We start from the raw sequence: 22182 nt of genomic DNA on the forward strand, positions 1-22182 counted from the left end.
ACATTTTCAAAAATAATTTCTGCTTTTATCAGCTACTCAGAAAATTATATTAAACATTCCAGCGCAATTCTGATTTACAATTTATGTTGTACGGTTTTCCTGTGCAATGGAGAGGAAATTAAATGTAACAACCCTCTTGATTAAGTGTTGGATTTGAAAAGCGCAAAGGGCACAAAGACTGGAGAACAGGTCAACAGTAGCTGAGCATAAACCACTTTTAACTCAAGTAAGAAGAACAGAATGAAGCAATAAACAAAATGATTTAATGCAAAATTAGATTATAGCCGTCTGTAGGGTTCAGAGCACTCAGGTATGAGGAAGCGTTTGACTTGCATTTAACCCCTCAAATATCAATATGATTCAGAAGCACATCTGTGAGTGACAGTTTCCATCACCCTCTGTGTTTATATTCACTGAGATCGCTTAGATTCCTAGAAAAATGTTATTGGATCTTCACATTCATATGCTGGACTCTCTCCCCCTGATAGCCTCTTGTCTGGTTTAGAGTGAAGAATGACACTCCAATAAAAACTTTACAGCAGAATTCTCAGTTCAGATCTTCAGGAGTAAGAGTATATAAATGTAGGGACCAACAAAAAACTTAATTAATACTGCGCAAAAAGGCAATTAACATGGCCTGGCGTCTGAGGAAGGAAGTGTGTCAGTCCGAATGCACGCATGGTGAAACATAACTGATAATCACATCGGACATGGTCTCACAAATAAGTGTTCAGTAAAATCTGTAATTGAATAATGAAAGCCTGTTGCAGCTGTTTGTAGCAGATACTTAATAGCAGATGTCAATTCATGGATATCACTTTCTGTTCCTGACAATGTGCAGATATTAACAGATGCGTATGTCTTGTCACATCTCCAATATCTCCTGAAATCCAGAGACAACATCCAGATGAGGAGTTCAATGTGTCCTGACAATCAACAATGGCCGTAAATTCAAGTATAAAACATTGACAGGCAGCAGCTCTGCTCGAAATAAATGTATGACTGCAGCCAGAAACAACAATGTTTTCATGTGCAGCACTGTGCAGCACAAGTATTGACATATTAACAGGAACGCCTATGGAATACTGTGCAGTCCAGTAGAACAACTCTGCAATGAGGACTACCACTGGGTAGCTAATAATATTAAAGAAAAGATGCACATTTTTATGGCTATTGCTACTGGTGTTATCATGGATGCATACACATGCGGTATTATGAAATGTTACTGTTTTCTTTTCTCACTGTGGTCTCCAAAAACAAAGGCAATATTCATTGCAGGGCTGTTACAAGACAATGGTGGAGGATTTGGTGTCAAAGCAAAAAGCAAAAGCGCTTATGTTGCAATGTTTCACATTTAAACCCAGTGCCAAAAGCGAACCTGATGAAATTAATGAGGCAATTTGCAAACTTTGTGTGATGACGGTGACAGCATCAGGAGGTAACACTTCTAATCTACAGATATTGAGCCAACACATGTCTTTTCTTGTAAAAATGGTGGGAATGGTGTAATCTGTCACACGGGTGGTGTCACTAGTTTGTTACCCGGTGGGAAAATTTCAACACTGTGGCATCGCTAACATAATTGGTTTAAGTCTACCAAGAGGAATGGTTTTGATGCCTTCCCTAAAACACAGGCGTTGGTATCAGCATCATCAATGAAGCAGATGATACTAACGGGAAGAATTCCATCAATATTCATTTTGCCATTTTCTTGCTCCAGCTTTGTGTCGTTGGGAGTCTGAGCAAATGTGTTCTCTGCTGACGGGTTAAAGCACTCACACTCACTAGCCCACTTAAAATAGAATAAATATATCCCAGCATTAGCCTTTCCTGAAAACATCAGGAAGTTGAATTTCAACTATTTAGAAAGAGGTGGGAAGTAGCAAAAAGCTGTAATGATCAAGTCACTTTTAAAAAACCATTCTAATTCACCACCAGTGCTAAGAAAAACAAAAAATAAGACTACATTTTGCAGTATTTCGCATACAATTAAACATCTCACTCTACTGGTTCTCCTACACTCTATCAACCACTTTTTGCTGGATTTTTTGTTTTATTCATTGACCCCTCTCCCTCCTCCTCTCTCTCTCTCTGTTCTTTCTGTCTCTATCCCCTGAGGCCATAGACGTGATCAGCACTGACGCTGCAGACATACCAGACATCGCAGTCTTTACAGATGCAGCTTGCCAAAAGCATGGAGCAATTGATGGACAAGTACAGACGATAAAATGTTCCCTCAAAGGAAGAATGACTCCATCCAGATGTCTCACATATAACATGAAAAATGTAGTACAGTGTCAAATCTCAAGGGACACATCAAGGAACCAGGGTCAGGTAACTGAAAATGTGAAGTTGGTTATCAATTATAGCACATCCATCCTAAATTATTTACCTTCACACTGAAGATAATAACCTTAAGAGGTCATTTCAATTTTTGAAAATCTGCTTCCTGGCTGATTTTTTTTTTTTTTATAATGTTAATTTATTGATCACAAACTGAGCTACTAGCAAAAGGTCAGGTCCACAACAAACTGACAGGAATTCTTGAAGCCTTAATGTCTTGCTCAAGGACACTTCAGCAGGGTGGCTGTTGCTGATTAAAGCCACAAAACCCACATAACAGCACGCACTTCCACCTCTGAAAATGTGTGTGCAAGGATGCAGAGACAGAGTGTCTGGGACATCATAGCTTGATGCTTATATTTTACGTTGTGATTTGCTCACCTCTAAAATCTAGACTAACTATTTGTCTGTATTATTGTGCATCGAACAAATGATTAGCTGAGAGGGGAGAATGTCCGGTGGCAATCGTTTGGTAAAAATAAAAAGGAAAGATTTCTTTTCTTTATTATTATTAAACTTATTTTCTGGCTCACTTTTATTCTTTTCAGGGTTATTTTCTGGGAGAACAGGTTTCTGTTTGTGTTTCTTCTTAATTTCCTGTGCATTCTGTCAAAGAGGAAGAGAAGCAGACACACTATAATGTTGTCCAACCTAAAAATCTATTTGTCCTCCTTATAATGCCCAAGTCCTTGGAAGTAAGGGTGTGGGGATGCAGATTGGGTGGCCAGCGGAGTGATTTCACCCTGCCATATTGTGTAAGTCCTTGAGAGAAGCATGCAAAGACAGATGCAGTTTGTATCTGTCAGCCTGGATATGATCTACGACGTTGGGCCTCCAGCCAGCAGATGGTGGGAGAAATTAAATCTGTGACACAGACCGTCACAATGGAGCTCAGAAATACAGTAGGGGAGGTACACCTGAAGATCAGTGTGTGTGAGTGAGTGAGTGAATGAGTGCGTGCGTGCGTGTTGGTGAAGGAGCATGTCCCTGCATGGTTCTGTGTGCGTGCAAGTAGGTTCCTCTGTTTTTCTTTTGCATGTTTTGACAAATAACAGCCCGACTAATATGGAAGCCAAACCTGTTTGACCAAAACTAAAACCTAAACCTTCACACTCTACAACATTTATCATCAACAACCTACAGTATTTAATGTTAAACATGAACTGACCTCTCACCTTCTTCAACAGCATGAGGGAACAGCTATTAAAATGGCAGCATGAACGTTACAAAAACCCACCAGCACTCAAAGAGTGAATCAGAGAGAGTGGAAAAGTAATGTGGGGGAATGGCAGTTACACAACAGACCTTATTTTGGTCATTGTGGATGATTTGAATAGCGCAAAGGAAAGGAGAGGATTAAGTTGTCGGAGAAGCAGGGCTCGGTATTAAATCATTCCGATATAGCTTCTGTATGTATTTATCTTGCCTGGGAAGAGGAGCAATGAGATTTCTATGCTGTTTATTCAGTCAGGTTTGTTGTCCGCACTTGCCTGGCTCCTGAGATATTTATTACTGGCATTGTGTCGCAGTCATTTTCTGCCTCTGCACCAGGGACTATAATGCATGCCAAGCAAATAAAGGCCTTTTCTAACTGGTGAGGCTGTAATTTGTTTACTGCCACCAAACACAGGAGCACTACTGTAAATACAGTCAACACAGTAAAGCTGAGAATGTGTATTAAATTCCATTTTGAAATTTTTCAAAGTGGGTTCAAACACTGATGAGTTTCAACACTGCGGTATAATTATGGCCTCTATTCCCATCTTAAAATTGGAGAGGCGTATAATAGACTCATATGGCAGAAATCTATTAAAATTACAAGGGGCTGTATCACTCTAAAGTTTGATGTTTGACATGTTTTCACCAAGCAAAGGACTATTTTCTTTTCAACTCGAGGAGCTTTGAATTTTTGCATATTTCTTGCTTGACCTTTCCAAAAAATTACTTTTTTTCCCCCCTCAACACTACATGTTCAGAAAAGGAGTTGCCAGGGAACTTCAAAAAAAGGTGTGCAGCTGGTCTGAAGGAGAACCTTTCTAATTCACACTCTGACAGCAAAGGATTCCAGTAATGATGAAGCTTTTGATCTGGTACCATTAGATAACATTCCTCCTTTCCAGAGACAGGTCCGCTGTCTCCCAAAAGACAAGAGAATGTTCTCCAGCACAGCAGAGAAGTCACAGAGTATACCTAGATTCTGCTCATATTTGAGGAATCTTCTCAAGTCACAGAGAGCTCTGCCGCTATCAGTTTGACATTTTCATGCTTGCTTTAGCCTTTTATTTTGGAGGAATTTTAGCTGAAACTATTCCCAGAGAAACTTCAGTGGGTGAATGTAATCAGATAAGGGTCAAGACTTTCACTTTCCTGGGATATTTGATTACTACAACCACTTTGGCTGCAGTTACGATTTCTACCTGTCAACACTTGTATTCTTGCTTTGAAAATATATAAGTAATGCAGGCCAAACAGTATCGTGAGCCATTTTGTGTTCATGCCATAAAAGGAAATAAAAGCAGCGCTTGTGTTTGCACAGTGTATTTTCTCTTTGATATGTGCCCTCCAATTAAATGTTTGTGTTGAATCCACTTGCTAACTTAAGTTCGAAAATATGACTTACTATATCTAATCTACAAATCACAGTCTGTCTCTGACCTTTCCCAGGAACTGTCAATGTTGCAATTCTCTGAATGCTGATAAGAGGCCAACTGAAACCATCATGTACCTTTAAGGATTTTGCTTGAAGCAATTTCATTGGAAGTTGGTGCTGGTTTTGGAGAAAACCTGTCAGCTTCAATTTGTGCAAACAATCACTCTATCTATTGCACCACAGAGCCCTATCAGTTTTATCATCACCATTAGTGTTGTGACATGGTTTTGACACCACCTTAGTCATTTCTTGATCTGAGTCATTGCATTTTACATGCTCATCAAATGTTAACAGCGATGAAAATATGAACTATTGCCTTGACATAGAGAAGTGGCAGCGCACTGCATTTAAGACTGATGTTGTGAGCCGAGATGTCTTTTCCGGCCAGCAGTAGTTTATTTCATACATCACCGAGACAAGCACCATTTACCTGGACATTTACTGAGGCAGTTCAATTCAAGAGGGGTGCTCAAGGTCAGAACATTGGCATCGTTACCCAAGTAATGAGTCATTGTCCCCTCTGGTCATCTCTCTATACTACTACCCTACGACGTCATACCACCGCTATGTTTAACAGAGAGAGAGAGTAACACAGAGATAAAAACAGAGTGAGGGGTAGAGACATAGAAATAAAAGTTATAGAGACAAGACAGGAGAAATAGAAGTAAAAGAGAGGAGAAGAGAAACGAGCATGAGAGAGTGACCGCAACGATACTGCTCCATCACAACTCCCCCTCTGGTCTCAGCATAGTTTGCATCATTATTTAACCATACAGGTCAGAGCTGCACACGGCTCACTGACTCTCTCTCTCTTACACACACCGAGTCCAGGCAGGATTGTACAGTTGATAAGTAATTTTGCATGTAGACCATGATTCAAAGCAACAGTGAGAAGTTGATTATAGCCGAGGATCCTCAGATGATGTTGTTGAAACAATAAATAAACTTTTCATTCTACCTATCTCTGTGTTTGTACGTATGTATGCGTGTGCATGGATGTATGTCTCTATCTCTCTCTCTCTCACGCGCACACACACAATGAAGAATGGCTGAGCTGACTTTGGGTCTGTATGTAAGTCTCAGTGGAGTGACCTCTCAGGCGGGGGCGTGAGAACCGCCACGAACAAAGAGCGGGGCTGTTACAGCGTGACAGAATTACAGAGTGACTCAAGACTCATGACTGCAAAAGTGCTAAAGCCCAACACGGCTGTACTGAATGCATGCCTTAGCAGCTCCACGCAGGTAAACTATACAGTGACAGCACCGGCTTCGATCATCCGCTCAGGTTGTGTAAAAGAGAGCGGGACCATTCGTCACCAACAGACCTAACATCTTTTGTGGATATAAATCCGCAGGTCCAGTGTGATTAGTATATTAATCTATATACAGCCTGAATTTTCTATAAAAAAGTTGCGTAACGTTCATCTTAGTCATTATTTGACAGCAACATTGACTCAGAAAGTGCAGGAACTGCCAGTGAAGTGAACCTAAAATATAAAATGTGAAAGATCGTTGAATAAATCACTACTTTTGACACAGCACGTGTTTTTATGCAAAGAGATATTCCTTGAAGGGATTCCTTGAAGAGACGTTACATAAGAAGTTGGCAAAACTGACACAATATTAATGTAGATGCAGTGAATTAGGCTAAAAAAAAAAAAAAAAAAACTTGATATTGATATTTTCCTTTATAAACTACAGCCTCCCTTTGAGCACAATGAAAGCATCTGTAAAGCTGCAGCAGTTTGACTGTCATAATCCATATTTTGCAGGATTGGCATTACAAAATTAAGAGCCAGTATATGAAATAATCATAATTAATGCTCGACCTTCCTTTGCTTTGCTAAAACCTATAATCCAGATCGACTTAGTGGTATAATGACTTCACCATTCTCACACTCTCTCTGGATAGGGGTGCTCAATGTGCTGTATTATGACAACTTCATGTGGATGCAAAGTCACATGCACTTTAAGTCATGGGGTGGGCTTTTCTTTTTGGAATGAAAAACGGGAAGTTTTTGCTGGGTTTTTCATGGAGTCATTGGGGAAGGTTGAGTGAGATGTGGCACGTTTTTTCAGCAATCCTCAGCTTTATTTTTCTTTACATATTCACACCTGGAGAGCTACCTGGGGTTTCTCGGTCACTTTCTTCAGATTTCATCATTGGGTCCAAGATTCGACACTGCAACACTCTGACGTGACACCCACTTCTCAACCCTTCAGGCTCCCACCGGCCCATTAAAGGGGCGGATCATTAGTCTCCGTCTGTTTCGTGCTGCCCTGGTGTTTTCTTGTGTAGCGCCACTGATATGAACTTGATATATCGCCAGGCAACAAACAATAGCCTAAAAATAGAACCCAACTGATGATAATGCTCTATGATGGTGTGTGTGTGTGTGTGTGTGTGTGTGTGTGTGTGTGTGTGTGTGTGTGTGTGTGTGTGTGTGTGTGCGCGCGCGTGTGTTTATACCAAGTATGTCTGTGTCAGTGAGTATGCATGAATGTGTGTATGGTTGTATGTTTGCGAGCACATATGAACATCTCTCTAAGTTGTCCAGCACATCCTCAGGGTCCTGGATGAGCAGAGTCAAGGAGTTCTTTTTGATTAAATATGACGTGTGGTTGTGTTCTTTACCAGCCTCTGTAGTTGCATTAACATAAAAAAAACAAACAAATCACAAATATTACCTAAAAGTGTGTATCTTAACTTTTGCTCCCTGATGTATTCTAATGAACACCAAAGTACACACTATGACTGTCAACTAGACTGCGTCGTAAACCGTATGTCTAACTGATGAATGCAATTACAACAATTCCAATTATTTACATTTACACTTGAATCTGTATGATGACATTTTTGAAAACTGAAGGGCAGAGAAGACTCAGAAATATCGCAGCAACAAGCCGTTACACTGGATCAGCTTATCATGATCAGTTTTGGCAGATATCTTGCTTCCAACACATACAAAACAACTTGGCATCATCCTACTGGAGTCCTGCTTCGGAAATAAATATCTGTCTCTCTTTGCTTTGCCAAGGGTTCAACAAAGACTTCAACTTCACCAGTCACTCGTTTACTTTGGCTGTCTGCCATTACACTCGGAGCAGGTAGCGTACAACTGGCTTGCTGGAGCTTGTGGGCTGAGAGCAGCTGTCCACAGTTCTTTTTTATGAACCTACATTGTTTTGGTTTGTCAGACCAAAACAACGAGCTCCAAGTGGCTCACCTCTGTGCAGACGTGCAGACTCAGGTGATGATTATCTTAGAGAATATTGCTCAATGCAGCTTTAAATAGGTGTGTGGTATGAAAAGGAAATGGTAAGTTGTGAAAATGTAAGTTTTCATTTCATTGTGAATTTCAGGATTGTATAGTAACTGTACTCGACGCCAAAACACAGTTTGGTTCCCACCCTATGTTGAAAACGTATGCAGTGAATGTATAGTTGTAAAGCGTCCCTCACATGCCATGTGTCTGTATGGTACTTGACTCTGGGGCTAGCAGCTACAACACTGAGCAAAGGATCACAAAGAGAAGACAACTTCATGCACAACACATCTGCTGGTGAGAACAGTTGCTCACTGTTGAGTAAGACTGTTGTCTGTCTTTCTAAACCACTTACCGAAGGAATCTGAACTTTGCGTTCTATTTTGCCCCTCAACACTAACACTGTGATTAATCTCATCTCATTCATGCGCGCTACATGTCATGTTAGTGCTGTTTGTTTGTGCAGGCATTCCTCTTGATACAGTGCAAAAAAGTGGTAGGAAGAAAACCTTTCTTTGCAGGAGAAAAAGTCCCTTTGGGAAGATTACACAAGCCTAGCCGATGATATCATCAAATCAGCGTGGACATAGAAAAAAGGAAGGGTGGGTGTAAGAAAGATGTGATTCAAACAAGGGGATGGAAAGGCTGTGTTTGAATGAGAGGGAATCTGCTTTAATGCTAGTGTAATGGCTATAGACAGCCTTAATCCCCCCCGATAGCTAGCTGGCTGGAGCTTTTTTCCTTCAAAGTTTCTAATGAAATCAACTCCTGTGGTGACTAGCACCCACATGGCAAAATTACAATCAATTAATCATTTTAATTATTGTAATTAATATACTAGCAGGAAGCAGGAATAGCAGTAAAACAATGGAAAAACAAAACCACAGCTAATAAATCAAATATCACACATAACAAGTGACAAGTGATGGTAAAATAATGGATCAAGTAAGAGATAAAATAAGTTACAGATTAAAGAAGAAATTCATGTTCATAGCTCAGCGATATGGGGAGCAGGGTGAGCAGGGAGAGGTGCAGAACCTCTGTCCTCATAAATCACATACATTAACTCTGTGGTCAAGAGGAGGATGGCGGTGTCAAACTAGCCTGCAGGCATGGAGGGAAGCCCTATATGTGGAAAACTTCTGAAAACTGTTTATATGTCCATGTGGAGCATTTTCTTTGGATAGGCAGTTAATCACTGACTTGTAAATGTTTATTTAAGTCATATATTTGTGCCAGCAGTCATTATTCACGATAAGGATTTTGATGAGACCATTGATTAAGTTTTTAATTGATTATAACATTGCTTTGTTGTGGTAAAATATTCAAGGCCAGGGGACACATTGAGAGAGGGAAAAGCATTATAGCCAATAAATGGCAAATATTTCTTACAATATAAGTCGATTCCAGGTCATACATTTGCTGAATTGCTAAACTGTATACTACCTTATTTAAAAACGCATTCCTAGCATTTTCTCTCACCTGGTGGAATTCACATTAAGAATTATCTGCTCCACCATGACACTGCCAATACCTGGAATCCTCAGACTTAGCAAATGAAAGCTTCAAACTCCAGAAACCAGCAGCAGCAGGAAAACAAGAAGGGGTTAAAGAAAAGAGTGAGAGTAAAAGCAAGATGGAAGGGGAAACCGAGCGAGAAAAAAAAAAGACTTACCTTCAAGCACTGTAAGCTTGGCACTGGTGTTGATCTCGCCAGCACTGTTGGTGGCTGTGCACTCGTAAATGGCTTCATCTCTGTGTGTGCGCAGTGGCTGGATCCGCAGTACGGAGCCCGAACCATCATCAAACTCAATCACCTAGGAGAACCAGAGCACAGCAATGTTATTTTAGGGGCATCCTTTTCTTTTCCAAGGATATCACTTTATTGCAACATATATTCATATAATCCATTTCTACTCTCAGATTACATAACATTTTCTTGATTTTTGTGTTTCTGATCTGAGAGATCAAAAACTTGCCAGATTTGTGGCTTTACCAAGATTTTTTTTCATGTCCTGCTGCAAAATGTAATTTTTCAGAAGTAGATATAAGCCTGTTGTCCTCACTAAAAGTGGCTAATCAAATGTTTTTTTTCCAAAACCTCCGCTTAAATACAATCCAGACATTTAGAGTAAATGATCATTTGAAATCAAATCTAAAAATACTGATACACAGCGGAACCACGAGGATCATATCAAGGAATACCAACCAAGGGAATAAACCAACAGCCCCCCTCCCTCCAGCCACCATGGCTACATTATGTTACAGAGGACACACTGATCAAAAACAGTGTGAGTTCCCACCTAATGCTCTTCCTTCTGTTCATAAGGTTCAAGAGAAGGAGGGGAAATACATCAAGGTGATGTATGGCCAGAGATGGTGGAGCTGAGGAACAGGAGGGGGAGGATGCGGGTGTGAAAAGACTGGGAGAGATGAAGCGGTCTGTATAAATCAAGATGGAAGGAGATTAAAGAGAAGGGAAGCCTGTCTGGTCTTGCATGGAGAAGGGAAGAGTTGGTGTGATATTCAATAACAGGGCATTTGATTCTGTGTGCTGCGAGAGAGTATACTTTGTGTAAATGTTGCTAATGGGTGTGCATGTGCGGATGAGTGCTTAATGAGAGGGGGTTACAACGGCAGTCTGAAGCCCACGCCTGTAATGTTTTGTCACATGAGTTGTGTTTGCGCCTGCGTATATTTATGTGTGTACATGTGGGTGTGTATGGGAGTGTTCAGAGATCTGAAAGTCACATGTGAGTGCTCACCTCAAAGCGCTGGGAGCTGACTTTCTTGCCTTTCTTCATCCAGGTGATTCTGGGTTTGGGCTCCCCGGTGGCCTGGCACACAAATGATGCAACTCCGCCCGAGATACCCGTCTGGTCCTCTGGGGATTTGACGAAACTTGGCAAGCCTGAGGAGGTGGGAGTGAAAATGGGGGGGGGGGGATTAAAAAAAAGAGGGAGGGGAAGAAGTAAGTGTCAGGGAAAGAGTCAAGGGAGAGTTAAAGGTGATGCTAGTGCCTGTACCATTCACGTCAGCATGTAAAACTTGGTTATCTATGAGCATCACTTTCTCCACACAAAGGTGACAGTGGAAAAACACACACAGGTGTTATTGTTCCACACACCTTCAGCTCAGTCACGAGAGAAACATGTCGTCTTTGTGTGCCTGCCTGTCACTGTTTATGCTGGATTTCTTGCCTTTGCTTTGACACACCACTTAGAACAGGGCAAAGTCAGTCAACAGACAATGAAGTTGCAATTATATCTAATGAACATGAGGGACTGTATCAAACCCAATAGAAACAAGGAAATAATCAGATGAACTCCCACCCTTCCCCAAAATGTCTGCAAGATGAAAAATCAATGAAAAGCAAGATGCTGGTAAATTAGAAACTTTGGGAGTTAATCAAGTTATTTAGCATTCAAACGGCAATTTTTGGCTTATGGGGCATTAAATGGTTGGCATGTCCTAAAATCCAAACAAGGCTTCTCCTGTGTTTTGATTCAGAAATCTTGTGTGTCCCTCTCTCTAATGTCTGTTACAACAACACAGTGTACTACCTTGGAAAACACCTCTAACCGTGGCTCCCGTGTTTGCCTTCAGGGTGTTTTTACCGAACACCACACCCAACATCATTGTTCGTAGGACAATGGCGTGCGTGTTTCAGTGACAGCCCGTCTAAGCTGACATGATGCTACAATGAGCACACCTTTGCACCATGCTATGTCTGCCATGCTTTATGCTTTATGCTTCATTTACAGTCTCAAATGTGAATAATACAAGTCTGGCTCCGACAACGCTACTCACTGTCCTTATTACCAGCTCTGTCAGCTTGTGTTTCATCTCCAGAGTCATTAAAGAGGGAGGTGGGGAACACCTAAACCGCAGTGGTGACGAACAGACCGCCCCGTGGAGACGCACACAACCGGGTGAATCATTATGCTGTGTACACAGAGGAGATGCCAGCCTTCCCTCACTGAGCACACACTGGGGAAAATTCAGCGATGGCTGCCACCATTCTTTTCTTCTTTATGTGTTCTAATATAACGCTGCTGGGAGGACGTGGGGTGTGTGTGTGTGTGTGTGTGTGTCTGTGTGTGTGTGTGTGTGTGTGTGGGGGGGGGGTCATGATCTAGTTAGAATAACATGGTATGAGGTTCTGATGTGGATGAGACCTTTAGTGGGCACATTCTCCAGCTCTACCTGTTATATCACCCCCCTCTGCCCTCACTTGGCTGTGGAAAGAGAGGGGTACTGGCTGTCCTTGCTCTAGGACATCGCTGCTGATGCTCTTCAAGCAATACAGCAGTGCACAATAAAAGGATGCAGGCAGTGAGGTGTGTGTGCATACATAACACTTTGATGTCAGATGCTTGTACGCATTCAAATGCAACTGGTCGGACAGAGAGAGGTACTAACAGAGATATGTGGCTCCCGAAGAGAAGCTTACTGTTCAAGCAGAACAATTCATGAAATAATGATAATAATTCCTTTAGATCTTTTTCCACATTTGCACATTAACATAAATACACAGTAATATTTTGGCAGTTGTCTTATTACTTAAAACAAATTAACTGTTAAGTCATGTATTAGGCAAGGTTTGGTGTCACAAGTGATTTAAAATGACAAGGATGCAATGAGAGATACCATCTCTTCATAGCTTTTAGAAGTAAAATGCAAATATCCATATGATATTATTTATCTTCTTAAAATAATCTGCTTTATGAGTAGGTCACTGTCAAATAACTGTCAAATTAGCAAAACAGATTAAAGCTAATATGGTCCTTTAAAACCAATCATCGTAAACTCACTATGACAAACAAAATTACAATCAAATCCACAGCAGTTTACATAACGGTGATAAGTTGAAGTGTACTGTAGAGCAGTGTAGTGTGTGAGTGGGCAGTTGTGCGTACTTGGCGATGCACAGTAATCCAACACATCCATCCAGCCATCTGTGACCTGTGGCCCCTTCATAGTACCTAATCCCACCTGACATATGAATGATATTTCCCTCCTGGTTCTCTCAGAGACGAGATTTAAACTGCAAAAGCACAGGGATAAATCCTTTTCTACAGCAACAGAATGTGACTGTGGCACACATGCAGGTAGCAGCTAATGATTCAAACCTGATAAGCTCTTAAGAGTGTGTGCCTGAGCATGCATCAGTGCGTGCATGGGTGGTGAGCTGGAATCCTCAAGACCTGATTATCACCGCTCTGACTTCCAAGAGTTGCTGCTAACATCTGTCCATAGCAGTTGCATTTAAGTTGATGTGAGGGGCTTTTCACCGCGTTGCTCAGAGGGAGGATCAGGCAGCATTAAACAGTTCTCGGCACATGCTTCAAATTAAAGGATGTAAGCGCATGTACTGCCACAAACATTTAAGTGAGGACCCACTGGATGTTAGAAATCAAGGATTTTTGGGGATAAGTGGAGGAAAAGGGTGAACTGGCCCTGGCTGAGCTTTTCCCGTATTAATCCTCTTAAACAAGCTTCCCCTGAATTTCGATAGTTGACCTATGACTCTAAAGCGAAACTATGACAAATTCTGAGCTGTCCATTGTTAATCCAGAACTCGCCAAGCATTCAATCACAAAATCTCAAAAAGGTCTGTGGTGACCCCAAACCCCTGACTTATGGACAGGGTTAATAGTGGTCCTAATACACTCCAACGAAAGGGCAGAAGCATTTACTTTTGGGCTGATATTCTGTAGAGTTCCTCCATCACTGTGCCACTACTGGCGGGTGCGGATATTGAACTGTTCGGTTTGTCAGTTCTTTTCTTAGAGAGACAAAATCCAGACTCTGCCCTTTTTTTCTCTGCTTGTGTCCCATTTTCCTGGCTGTCAGGCAGTTGTCACATGAAAACAATGGCGGGGACGAGGTGGAAAACACATAAGCCTACCTATGCAAATCCTTCTCTCTCTCTGTGACTGCAAGCTTTCAGCAGCACTCTTTCTAAGCTTTGATACATCACATTCAAAACGCATATCTTGACACACAAAGGTTTAACGCACGCTCTCTTCTTGCTAGCAATGTGTGGAAAGTGCTGCCATAACTGCCAGGCCCGGTATTGGTTGCAAGGTGCCAGGGTTTCAGGGTTGAGGTTATCGACTAATGAATACCTCACATTTATGACATTAATTTATTCACACTAACCAGATCCAGGCATTGCTCTACCTCCAACGACTATCACTTAAACAACCTAAACTAGGTTATCTTAGTCAAAATGAAAGCTGATAAACATGTCTGGATTACAAGTCAATCACTCAAACTACTGGTCTAACTTCATAAATTAATACACCCGAAAGATCAAAAAGTGACCTACATGCAAAACAGTGCTGTTGCACACAAACAACAGCATGGGTAGTGGTGGAGAAGGATAACAAATAAAAAAAAAAGTTGTTTTTTTTTGTTTGTTACTAGAGCAAAAAGGCTTTCATGTTACAACTAATGAATGGAATAAATGAATTAATCAAAGCAAAAAACAATAAACACCAGTGAAAACCCTAAATTTTTCTTCTCTTAATTTGTGGGACTAATAAGGTGTTTCTTGTACGCCACACAGCCTGACAGAATCTGATTATCAAACAAATCACAGGGTTATTAGGGAAATTAATGCAAAACCTTTTAACGCCTAATGTTCAAAACCTTAATACAAAGTGCTCGGTTAATGTAGCAGCAGTTGTCAGAGGTAATTCATAGTATTTAGCATTTATGCTGTAGTGTGTACATGAAGCAGACGTACTCTCACTTAAAATCACAACTATGCATATGTGTGACCTGCTGAGGTGCGGTTTAAATTTGACCCAGAGGGCAGGCTATTGACAAATCTGCATAGATTCTGGTTGAGACAGCGCTGAAGCCTAGAGGCTGCTGATTGCACTGTGTGTGGGGGGATTAAACAGCTTCTCTCAGTTAACCCAATGCCTTCAGCAGTATCTGTGGGGTCTGAGGTCATTAGAGAGATGAAAGACACGGGGGTTCCCAAACTCCAGTGTTGCCACAGGTGTTTCATTCTTCACTAGACAGATCTCAAGGGAAGGGTGATCAGGAACAATAAACTAATGAATGTGGGTCATATTTTAGGACAAGAGCAGAGGTCAGCTTTTAATAGACTAATAGTGTGTTTATCAAAATAAATATATATATATAGTATATATATATATATATATATTTTTTGCACCCGACATACAATATCTTTCCTAAGCAGCTATACAGTTTTCCATTGTCCCTTGTCGAGGGCCTCAGAGCAAGGCTTGTAATGAATGCAGAGACAGCAGGGAGAGTCATGCAAATGGCTCTTGTATGGCTAACAATTAGTGTATTCCCAAGCCTGCCAGAACGCCCAGTGAGAGGTACTCTGTAGTGTAGAGTATCAGGGATCGATACACACGCGGCAGAGAGAAAACCATTAATTCTTATTAATAATGGATTAGCAAGTTATCATTTTCATGAGGCAACACTTAGTGGGAATTTGTCTGATGGCATCAGCACTGGTTGTTTTAATGGAACACTTCCATTAAGGCCTTTTCAGGCCATTAGCAGGCAACTTGTTTGCAATTAATTCGATATAAAGCTGCCTCCCCTGTAAGTTATTTACCCCGGAAAAGTCAACTGCACTTCAGGCTGTTTGTTTAAACCAATAAACATCATGTTTGCTATCTGCACTTCTGTTTTACAGCTCAACACCAAGGAGCATTGTGTTATTTGTTTTCCAAATGACACATGTACATTGCACATGTTACAATTTATTTAAAAGGGAACCCGGGATTGAATAATATGAAAGAGTGTCTCCCATAATCATCTCGATGTATTTCAGGTCAAGACAATTTATTTCTATTACCCAGTTTTTAAATTTCAATCTCTCACATCTGTCAAACTGAGATCACATTCTAAGGAGCTATAAAGAGCAATGCAGTTGTCATTGCACTATGCACAGTGCAGTCGTCCATCAGCTCCTCCACTTACTATTTCTGCGTCAATCACACCATGTTGTTCTCTTCACTGTGAACTAGCTTAACGTATGCACTGTAAGGTGAGTGAGACAGTATGATTTATATTTATGGCCTAAATATCTTTAGCTTACCTTTTGTGACACAAAGTTTCAGTGTTTAATATTGTTGCCTCACACCAACAACATCTAGGTTTCAAATCCAACTAGGACCTGCACAGGTGGAGCTTGCTTGTTTCTCCCCATGTTTGTGAAGGTTTTTGCTGAGCAGTCTGGTTTCCTTGCACTATCCTCTCCCGCTCATTAACAGTCAGTTCACACTGCTTTCACTCATGATGACACAGACACCTAAGAAATTTTCTTCAAATGATAGTGCCGTGGCCAAAGATTGATGGAACGTCATAACCTTTATCAGGACTTGAGTGAAATCACAAGAGCAATGTGATTCATCATCACTCAGATACTGTACTTAAGACAAAATGTCAAACCTACAGAAGAGAAAAGGAAAAAGAAAAACATCAAACTTTCAATACCCCGTGGACCACGAAGATAGGCTTTCTATCAGGCCTTCCAGCCTTCAGTGAATTATTCAAGACAGTGGAGAAGAACAAGAACTCTAAGTGCAATTACCCTTCACTCCTCTCTTCCCAGTGTGAGCAACATTAATGTAATGGCTTTCATCTTCTCAAGCCGATTAAGAAAGAGGGAGGAATCTCTCAAGTCTGCACTCTCTCTCTTCCTTTCTGTCAGTCAATGTATCACATTTGGGGGGAAAAAACTAAGAAAAAACAACACATTGCTGCTTCAGTGACTGATGCCTGGAGTGGGCATTTAAAGCAACTGTTTAAAAAACATGCGAGGATAAACGCTTCATTGTGTACTTTTTGATGGTGAGGATGTGGGTGTTCCTGGTATCACACAATTGGGAGTCTGAGGTTTTATATTACCTGTGGTATTTAAACTGGCGCCCAACCTAGATCTAGTCAAAGATGACTCACTACCTGTGGCTCCTTTCAACCCACCTCAGTCCTTAAGGGAAAGTTTGAACAGACATTAGATAAAGGCAGACGCTGCACAATGTTTTCTTTGTTATACTTTTTAAGGGAAAAACTACTTCTGTTTCCCAGTTGTGTGAGGAAATGTATAAACCTTCATGTCGTTTTAAAATTATGACTATAAAATGAGGGCATATGATATTATATTTTTTAAGTTTCCTTTTCTCAATGCTAACACCCTGCTAACATCCATAATGGCCTGCGGGTTGGAGATTCACCATGTCATTCACTGAAAACAAATTATGTATAGTTTGAAGCACAATGTGGACACTGCAACGAACAAGCCCCTCATGAAATCTGTGGCCCTAACCTACGAGACAAGCCAGCTAATGTGTCGGCTGAACTGCACAAGCTCATCTGCATAAGCCTGGGGGGCTATATCACCTCCTATGTTCATTTAGTTGGCTTGATGATGAAATGTTCTCATTTTCCACTGTCATGAAACTAAGTGTTTTTCCATTTTGAAACTGTGAAGGATGACTGACTGCTGCATTTGAAGGCATGTGTGGGCGGGTAACAGAGTGTCAACCTGGAAACACTCACATGCAAAACAAAACACAAAGAGAGAAAAGTACATTTTGAATGCAGCTTGAATATGTAATAAAGCATATAGTGTGACAGCTTTGTAATGGAAATCCAAACTACTCTGTAAAGTCACTGCAGGAGTATGAAAGAAGATTCAGGCAACCGATGAGGGGACTTTGTTAATGGTGGTGGGTAAAGACCAATGGTCACCTTGGCTCAGACCCTGACACTCATTAATAAACCAGTGTGGGGAAAATATTAAGTGTGTTTAGGGATCCCGGGAGGGGTTGCGTTAGGGGCTCAGCTGCTGAGATGCCTCCCAGCTTCTTCAGAGATCCCATTTTGGGGTTAACTCATCATCCATCACAACACACCCCCTTGTGACCCCACTAACCTCATTAATTTGCCTCCGTTAGATTAGCCTTCCCTCAGAGACTACAAAGAACCCCTACCATTGTTCTCATCCTCTCACCCACACGGCCCAGGGGTCTTAAGTAATTCAACTCTACGTTAGCCAAAACTGAGGGGAAATTAAATTATGTTACTGTAGGGACATGAAACAAAGAAATTCTGGTTTTACGGGTGCCAACAGGCTCGTTGGTGCTTCCCCTATGATTTAGCCTCTTCAAAAAGTAAAGGTGACCATTTACCCATGAAATAGATCCCACTTGAGATCCGACTATGTTTTATTCTGCTCCATGTCCACAGGCTGTTTGGGTTGAGTTAAATGCCTTTAAATGCACCTTAGAGGATACTCCAAAAGTAAACAATACAAGGGTGTGTGGTGATGTGCCCATAAGATACTAAATTGTGTCCTATTTAATGGAGGCTAACCTGAATTTCTCCAGTCTCAGCAGAGTCTGATCAATGACCAGGATGTGACAAAATAGCTGTATGGGCATTCCTTTTATGCAAATTGTACTTCCCACATAATATCACTCAACATAAATTAAATCCATATCAATTGGTCCGAATCTGTGTTAATACCAGATTATTCCAATTCATATAACCTAAGATTAAGTGAGAATGTAACAAGTAATAGGTTTTAACAGACTGTAAGGAATTTAAGTGTCTTTTGTCAATAAAGCCATCACTGTGAACACAGAATTAAATGTCTTTCTCTGCCCTTTTCTGGAAGGACACTGGCGGTTCTTGTCGCCCTGTGGCATTGCTGAATCCGGGACACAGCAGAGGGTTTGGGTGACTGCCTCTGGCCCTGCTACTGAGCTCCCTAATTAAACTATTAATCTCACATCATTAACCTCCGATGACCCTTTCCTCCCTCCATTCTGACATTGCTGCACTGGCTTATGAAAACAACTTCCCATTGAATCTCTCCAGCCTCTAAATTGCATTCCTGCGACACTTTATCTTGCAGATGTTTTTCTCACATATATTGCGTTCTCCCACTGCTTTCACAGACTGCATTTTCTATTGTTTAGCTTTCTCGCCACCTCAGCCTCTCTCTCTCAGTGCGCCTGTCTGTATGATGTGTGTGGACCACAGCTGTGTGTTAAGTGCATTACTCTCCAAGTGGCTCTCCAAGGTGGATATGGTTACTTTTAATTAAAAAAGAATCAATTTATATCCCTGTCAGTTTTTGAACTGGGTGACCATATGGACACTTAAAAGTACAATCCAATTTCCAGCAACCCAGCCCCCTGTCTGGTCACCCCTTTCAGAAACACTTTGGCACTTCCATCACATCAGTCCAGTGTAGTAGCGTTAGAAATTGCCAAATCAATCTACGGACCTTGTCTTATAGGTTCATGTAGTACATGGCAGTTTAGGTGGATTTAAGAGGTTTTTCGTGCACTTTTTTGTTCTCAAAATTCTGGTAAGGTACGATATATTACCAGCTATTGGGCATATTTCTGTCTTAAGCCATGTGTATTTAGCATAGTCGCCCCATGGGATACCTGTTAGTGCTCTAACGATTGATGGGACATTAAACAAACACAATGGCTAGGAAATTGTCTATAGAAGTAACAAACTGCAATTAATCTATTGGCAGTACATAGGGGAACACAAGTTCGACAATAAAAGGTTGTCGCATGAGACAGTGGTTTGATACAAAAAGTTCTTTAAACTTAAAGAGGCATCAGCGGTCTTGCTGCACCTCACATGAAAAGCCACCCAAGATTATAACATGAGAGGCACCAGTGAAGACACATACATCAAAAGCTTATTAAAGCCAATGAAATAACTCACAATGACAGCACTACAAAAAGATAACCATTACATTTAAGTGCTGGGTATGTGTGACTTTGAGGCTGACCTTGCACGCCAGTGGCCTATTGTGTACAACAGGGCTGTATAGAGAGCTGGTTGATTAGGCTGAGCTCCCTTGGGATCGATGGGACGTCTGCGATCAGCACTCGGAGTAATCACACTGTATTGTGTGCCTACTCGGTGACGATATAAGATGAATGATGTCACAGAGCTATAACACTGATAGTGCTGGTGGTGTACTTACTGTATTTGTGGTACTAAATCATGATGAATTGTGCCAACTTGACTATTACACCAAACAAACACTATGACGACAACCTTTGAAATGTAGCCGCCCTACATCAGCTAACAATGCACTGTAATGGAATAACCCACAGTGTTTGATGTAAGGACATGGCCTAACTCCGCTCACACATTTGGCACATGTGGTTGCTTTGCCTGCTTAACTTTTTCAACTGGGAGACAAGGACACCAGACTGAACCCATGTAATCAGAAACTTGCCAGGCACCCAGCCCATAATATCTGTCTGGTGTCTGCCCTGTAATACAGGAAATCCAAACCAGAACTATGAAGTTCACATAACTAAGTTGCATACAAATTACAGGCACCAAATGCACACAACCCTGCCATTAGTGGTAGGTGTTATTTTTGCCCCCCCAACTGTCTTATTTTAATTCTATGTCTGTTTCCTCTACAGACATAGACTGCTTTTTCATAATAGCAGGTCTAGGACTTTTCCCATGTGTGCTTTCATTAAGCTACCAGTTTTCTCTAAGTTATTATTTGTTTTATCTTCCTTTTAAAATGAACTGAAATTTTCAGATGAAATCTTTTCTTCAGTCCCTTATTCATATATCAGTACTTGGGTGTTATCTTCACTGAAAGTGCTTGTGCCTGCTTGTCACAATAGAGTATCTTTGTCTGTTTATTAAATGCTTGGTTCTGTGTCTTTATGCGTAAATGATGTGATTACTGAAATTAGAGACCAGGGCAATCTTAGAGACAGAGAGGCAGAGAGCAAAGACGCTAAATTTACACAAATAAAGATCTTTAATTCTGGCAAATGGAGTGTATATGCAACATGTCCTGAATGCATAAAATGCTGTGGATACGGCCATGCTGAATATTTGCCTTTGCATTTAGGTATCAGCACAATATCGATCAAAAAGAGCACAATAGCAGCAGAGCTTAATAATCAAGGTCCCATCCAAACTCTGCACTGGACATCAGACATACTCAGCACATTTAAATAATATCTTGGCACCATCAATACCCCTGACATTACCTTCTTTTGTTGATGATCTCTAAAAAGCAAATGCGATGGACTCAGTTTTTCTTTCATTCCCTTGGTGACAATTAAAATGCAGGCATTGAAGAGCACAGGTACACAACAAAACATGACAATAAACATGTGCACCAACCAATAAATAAATTACTGACAAGGCAAATCCCATTTGCTTTGTTGAGAAACATACTATGCCAATTATTCATAGACCAAAAACTGTCCTAGTTATTTCATTAATTTCTTAAAGATAATTAATCATCAGCAATTCATATTTTATTTGAATTCTTAAGTGATTGTTAGTATTCAGAGTTTGTTATTTTAAATCAGTGGGGGGACAAGACAACAAACTGGAATAGTTACGAGTGCATGGGAAAATCCTGATAAATGGACTTGAGTCAAATACAAGTCACTGTGTTTAAAGTCTCGAGATGGATTCAATGCAGCGGGGCACATCTTTTAGTCTTACTTGACCACTACTGCTCCAATCAAGGTCTGATTTGCTCCGATCAGATTACAAGCACTTGCCAGACCACAAGAAAAAAAGACAGGAGTGCAAAACATTTCCACAAGTTCAAGTTCACACTTATACTGTGCAAAAACTCCAGACACACTGCAAGAGACAAAGATGACAATACTGGGCTGAGTGAGAGACAGCAAAGCGTTACAGAAAAACAAATCCTATTGAACCCATGTATTAAAGGACAGGGCAGTTGACGTGGTCGGGAGGGGGAATGGGAGGGGTTGGGGTATAATTGAATTACAGTGACCCTATGACAGCACTAGAGGTGAGGTCATGTGTTGAATTAATTCTGTCCCTGACCCCAGCTCTGGCAGGGCAGTACCCCCAACTGCCCCGAGACCCAAA

General features: G+C 41.0%; 1 protein-coding gene across 1 annotated transcript in view; it reads right to left on the reverse strand.

The window, feature by feature from the left end:
• LOC111655880 (receptor-type tyrosine-protein phosphatase F-like) overlaps positions 1-22182 on the reverse strand; it is a 127271-nt gene that overhangs the window by 87400 nt on the left and 17689 nt on the right. The window contains 2 exon segments of the mRNA XM_087174274.1: positions 9935-10076; positions 11025-11170. Coding sequence (XP_087030400.1) covers positions 9935-10076; positions 11025-11170 — 288 coding nt within the window.

Source organism: Seriola lalandi, unplaced genomic scaffold (genome assembly GCF_002814215.2).
Source record: "Seriola lalandi dorsalis isolate HSWRI2012SDOR001 ecotype SW California unplaced genomic scaffold, Sedor1 jcf7180002054334, whole genome shotgun sequence".
Taxonomy (NCBI): domain Eukaryota; kingdom Metazoa; phylum Chordata; class Actinopteri; order Carangiformes; family Carangidae; genus Seriola; species Seriola lalandi.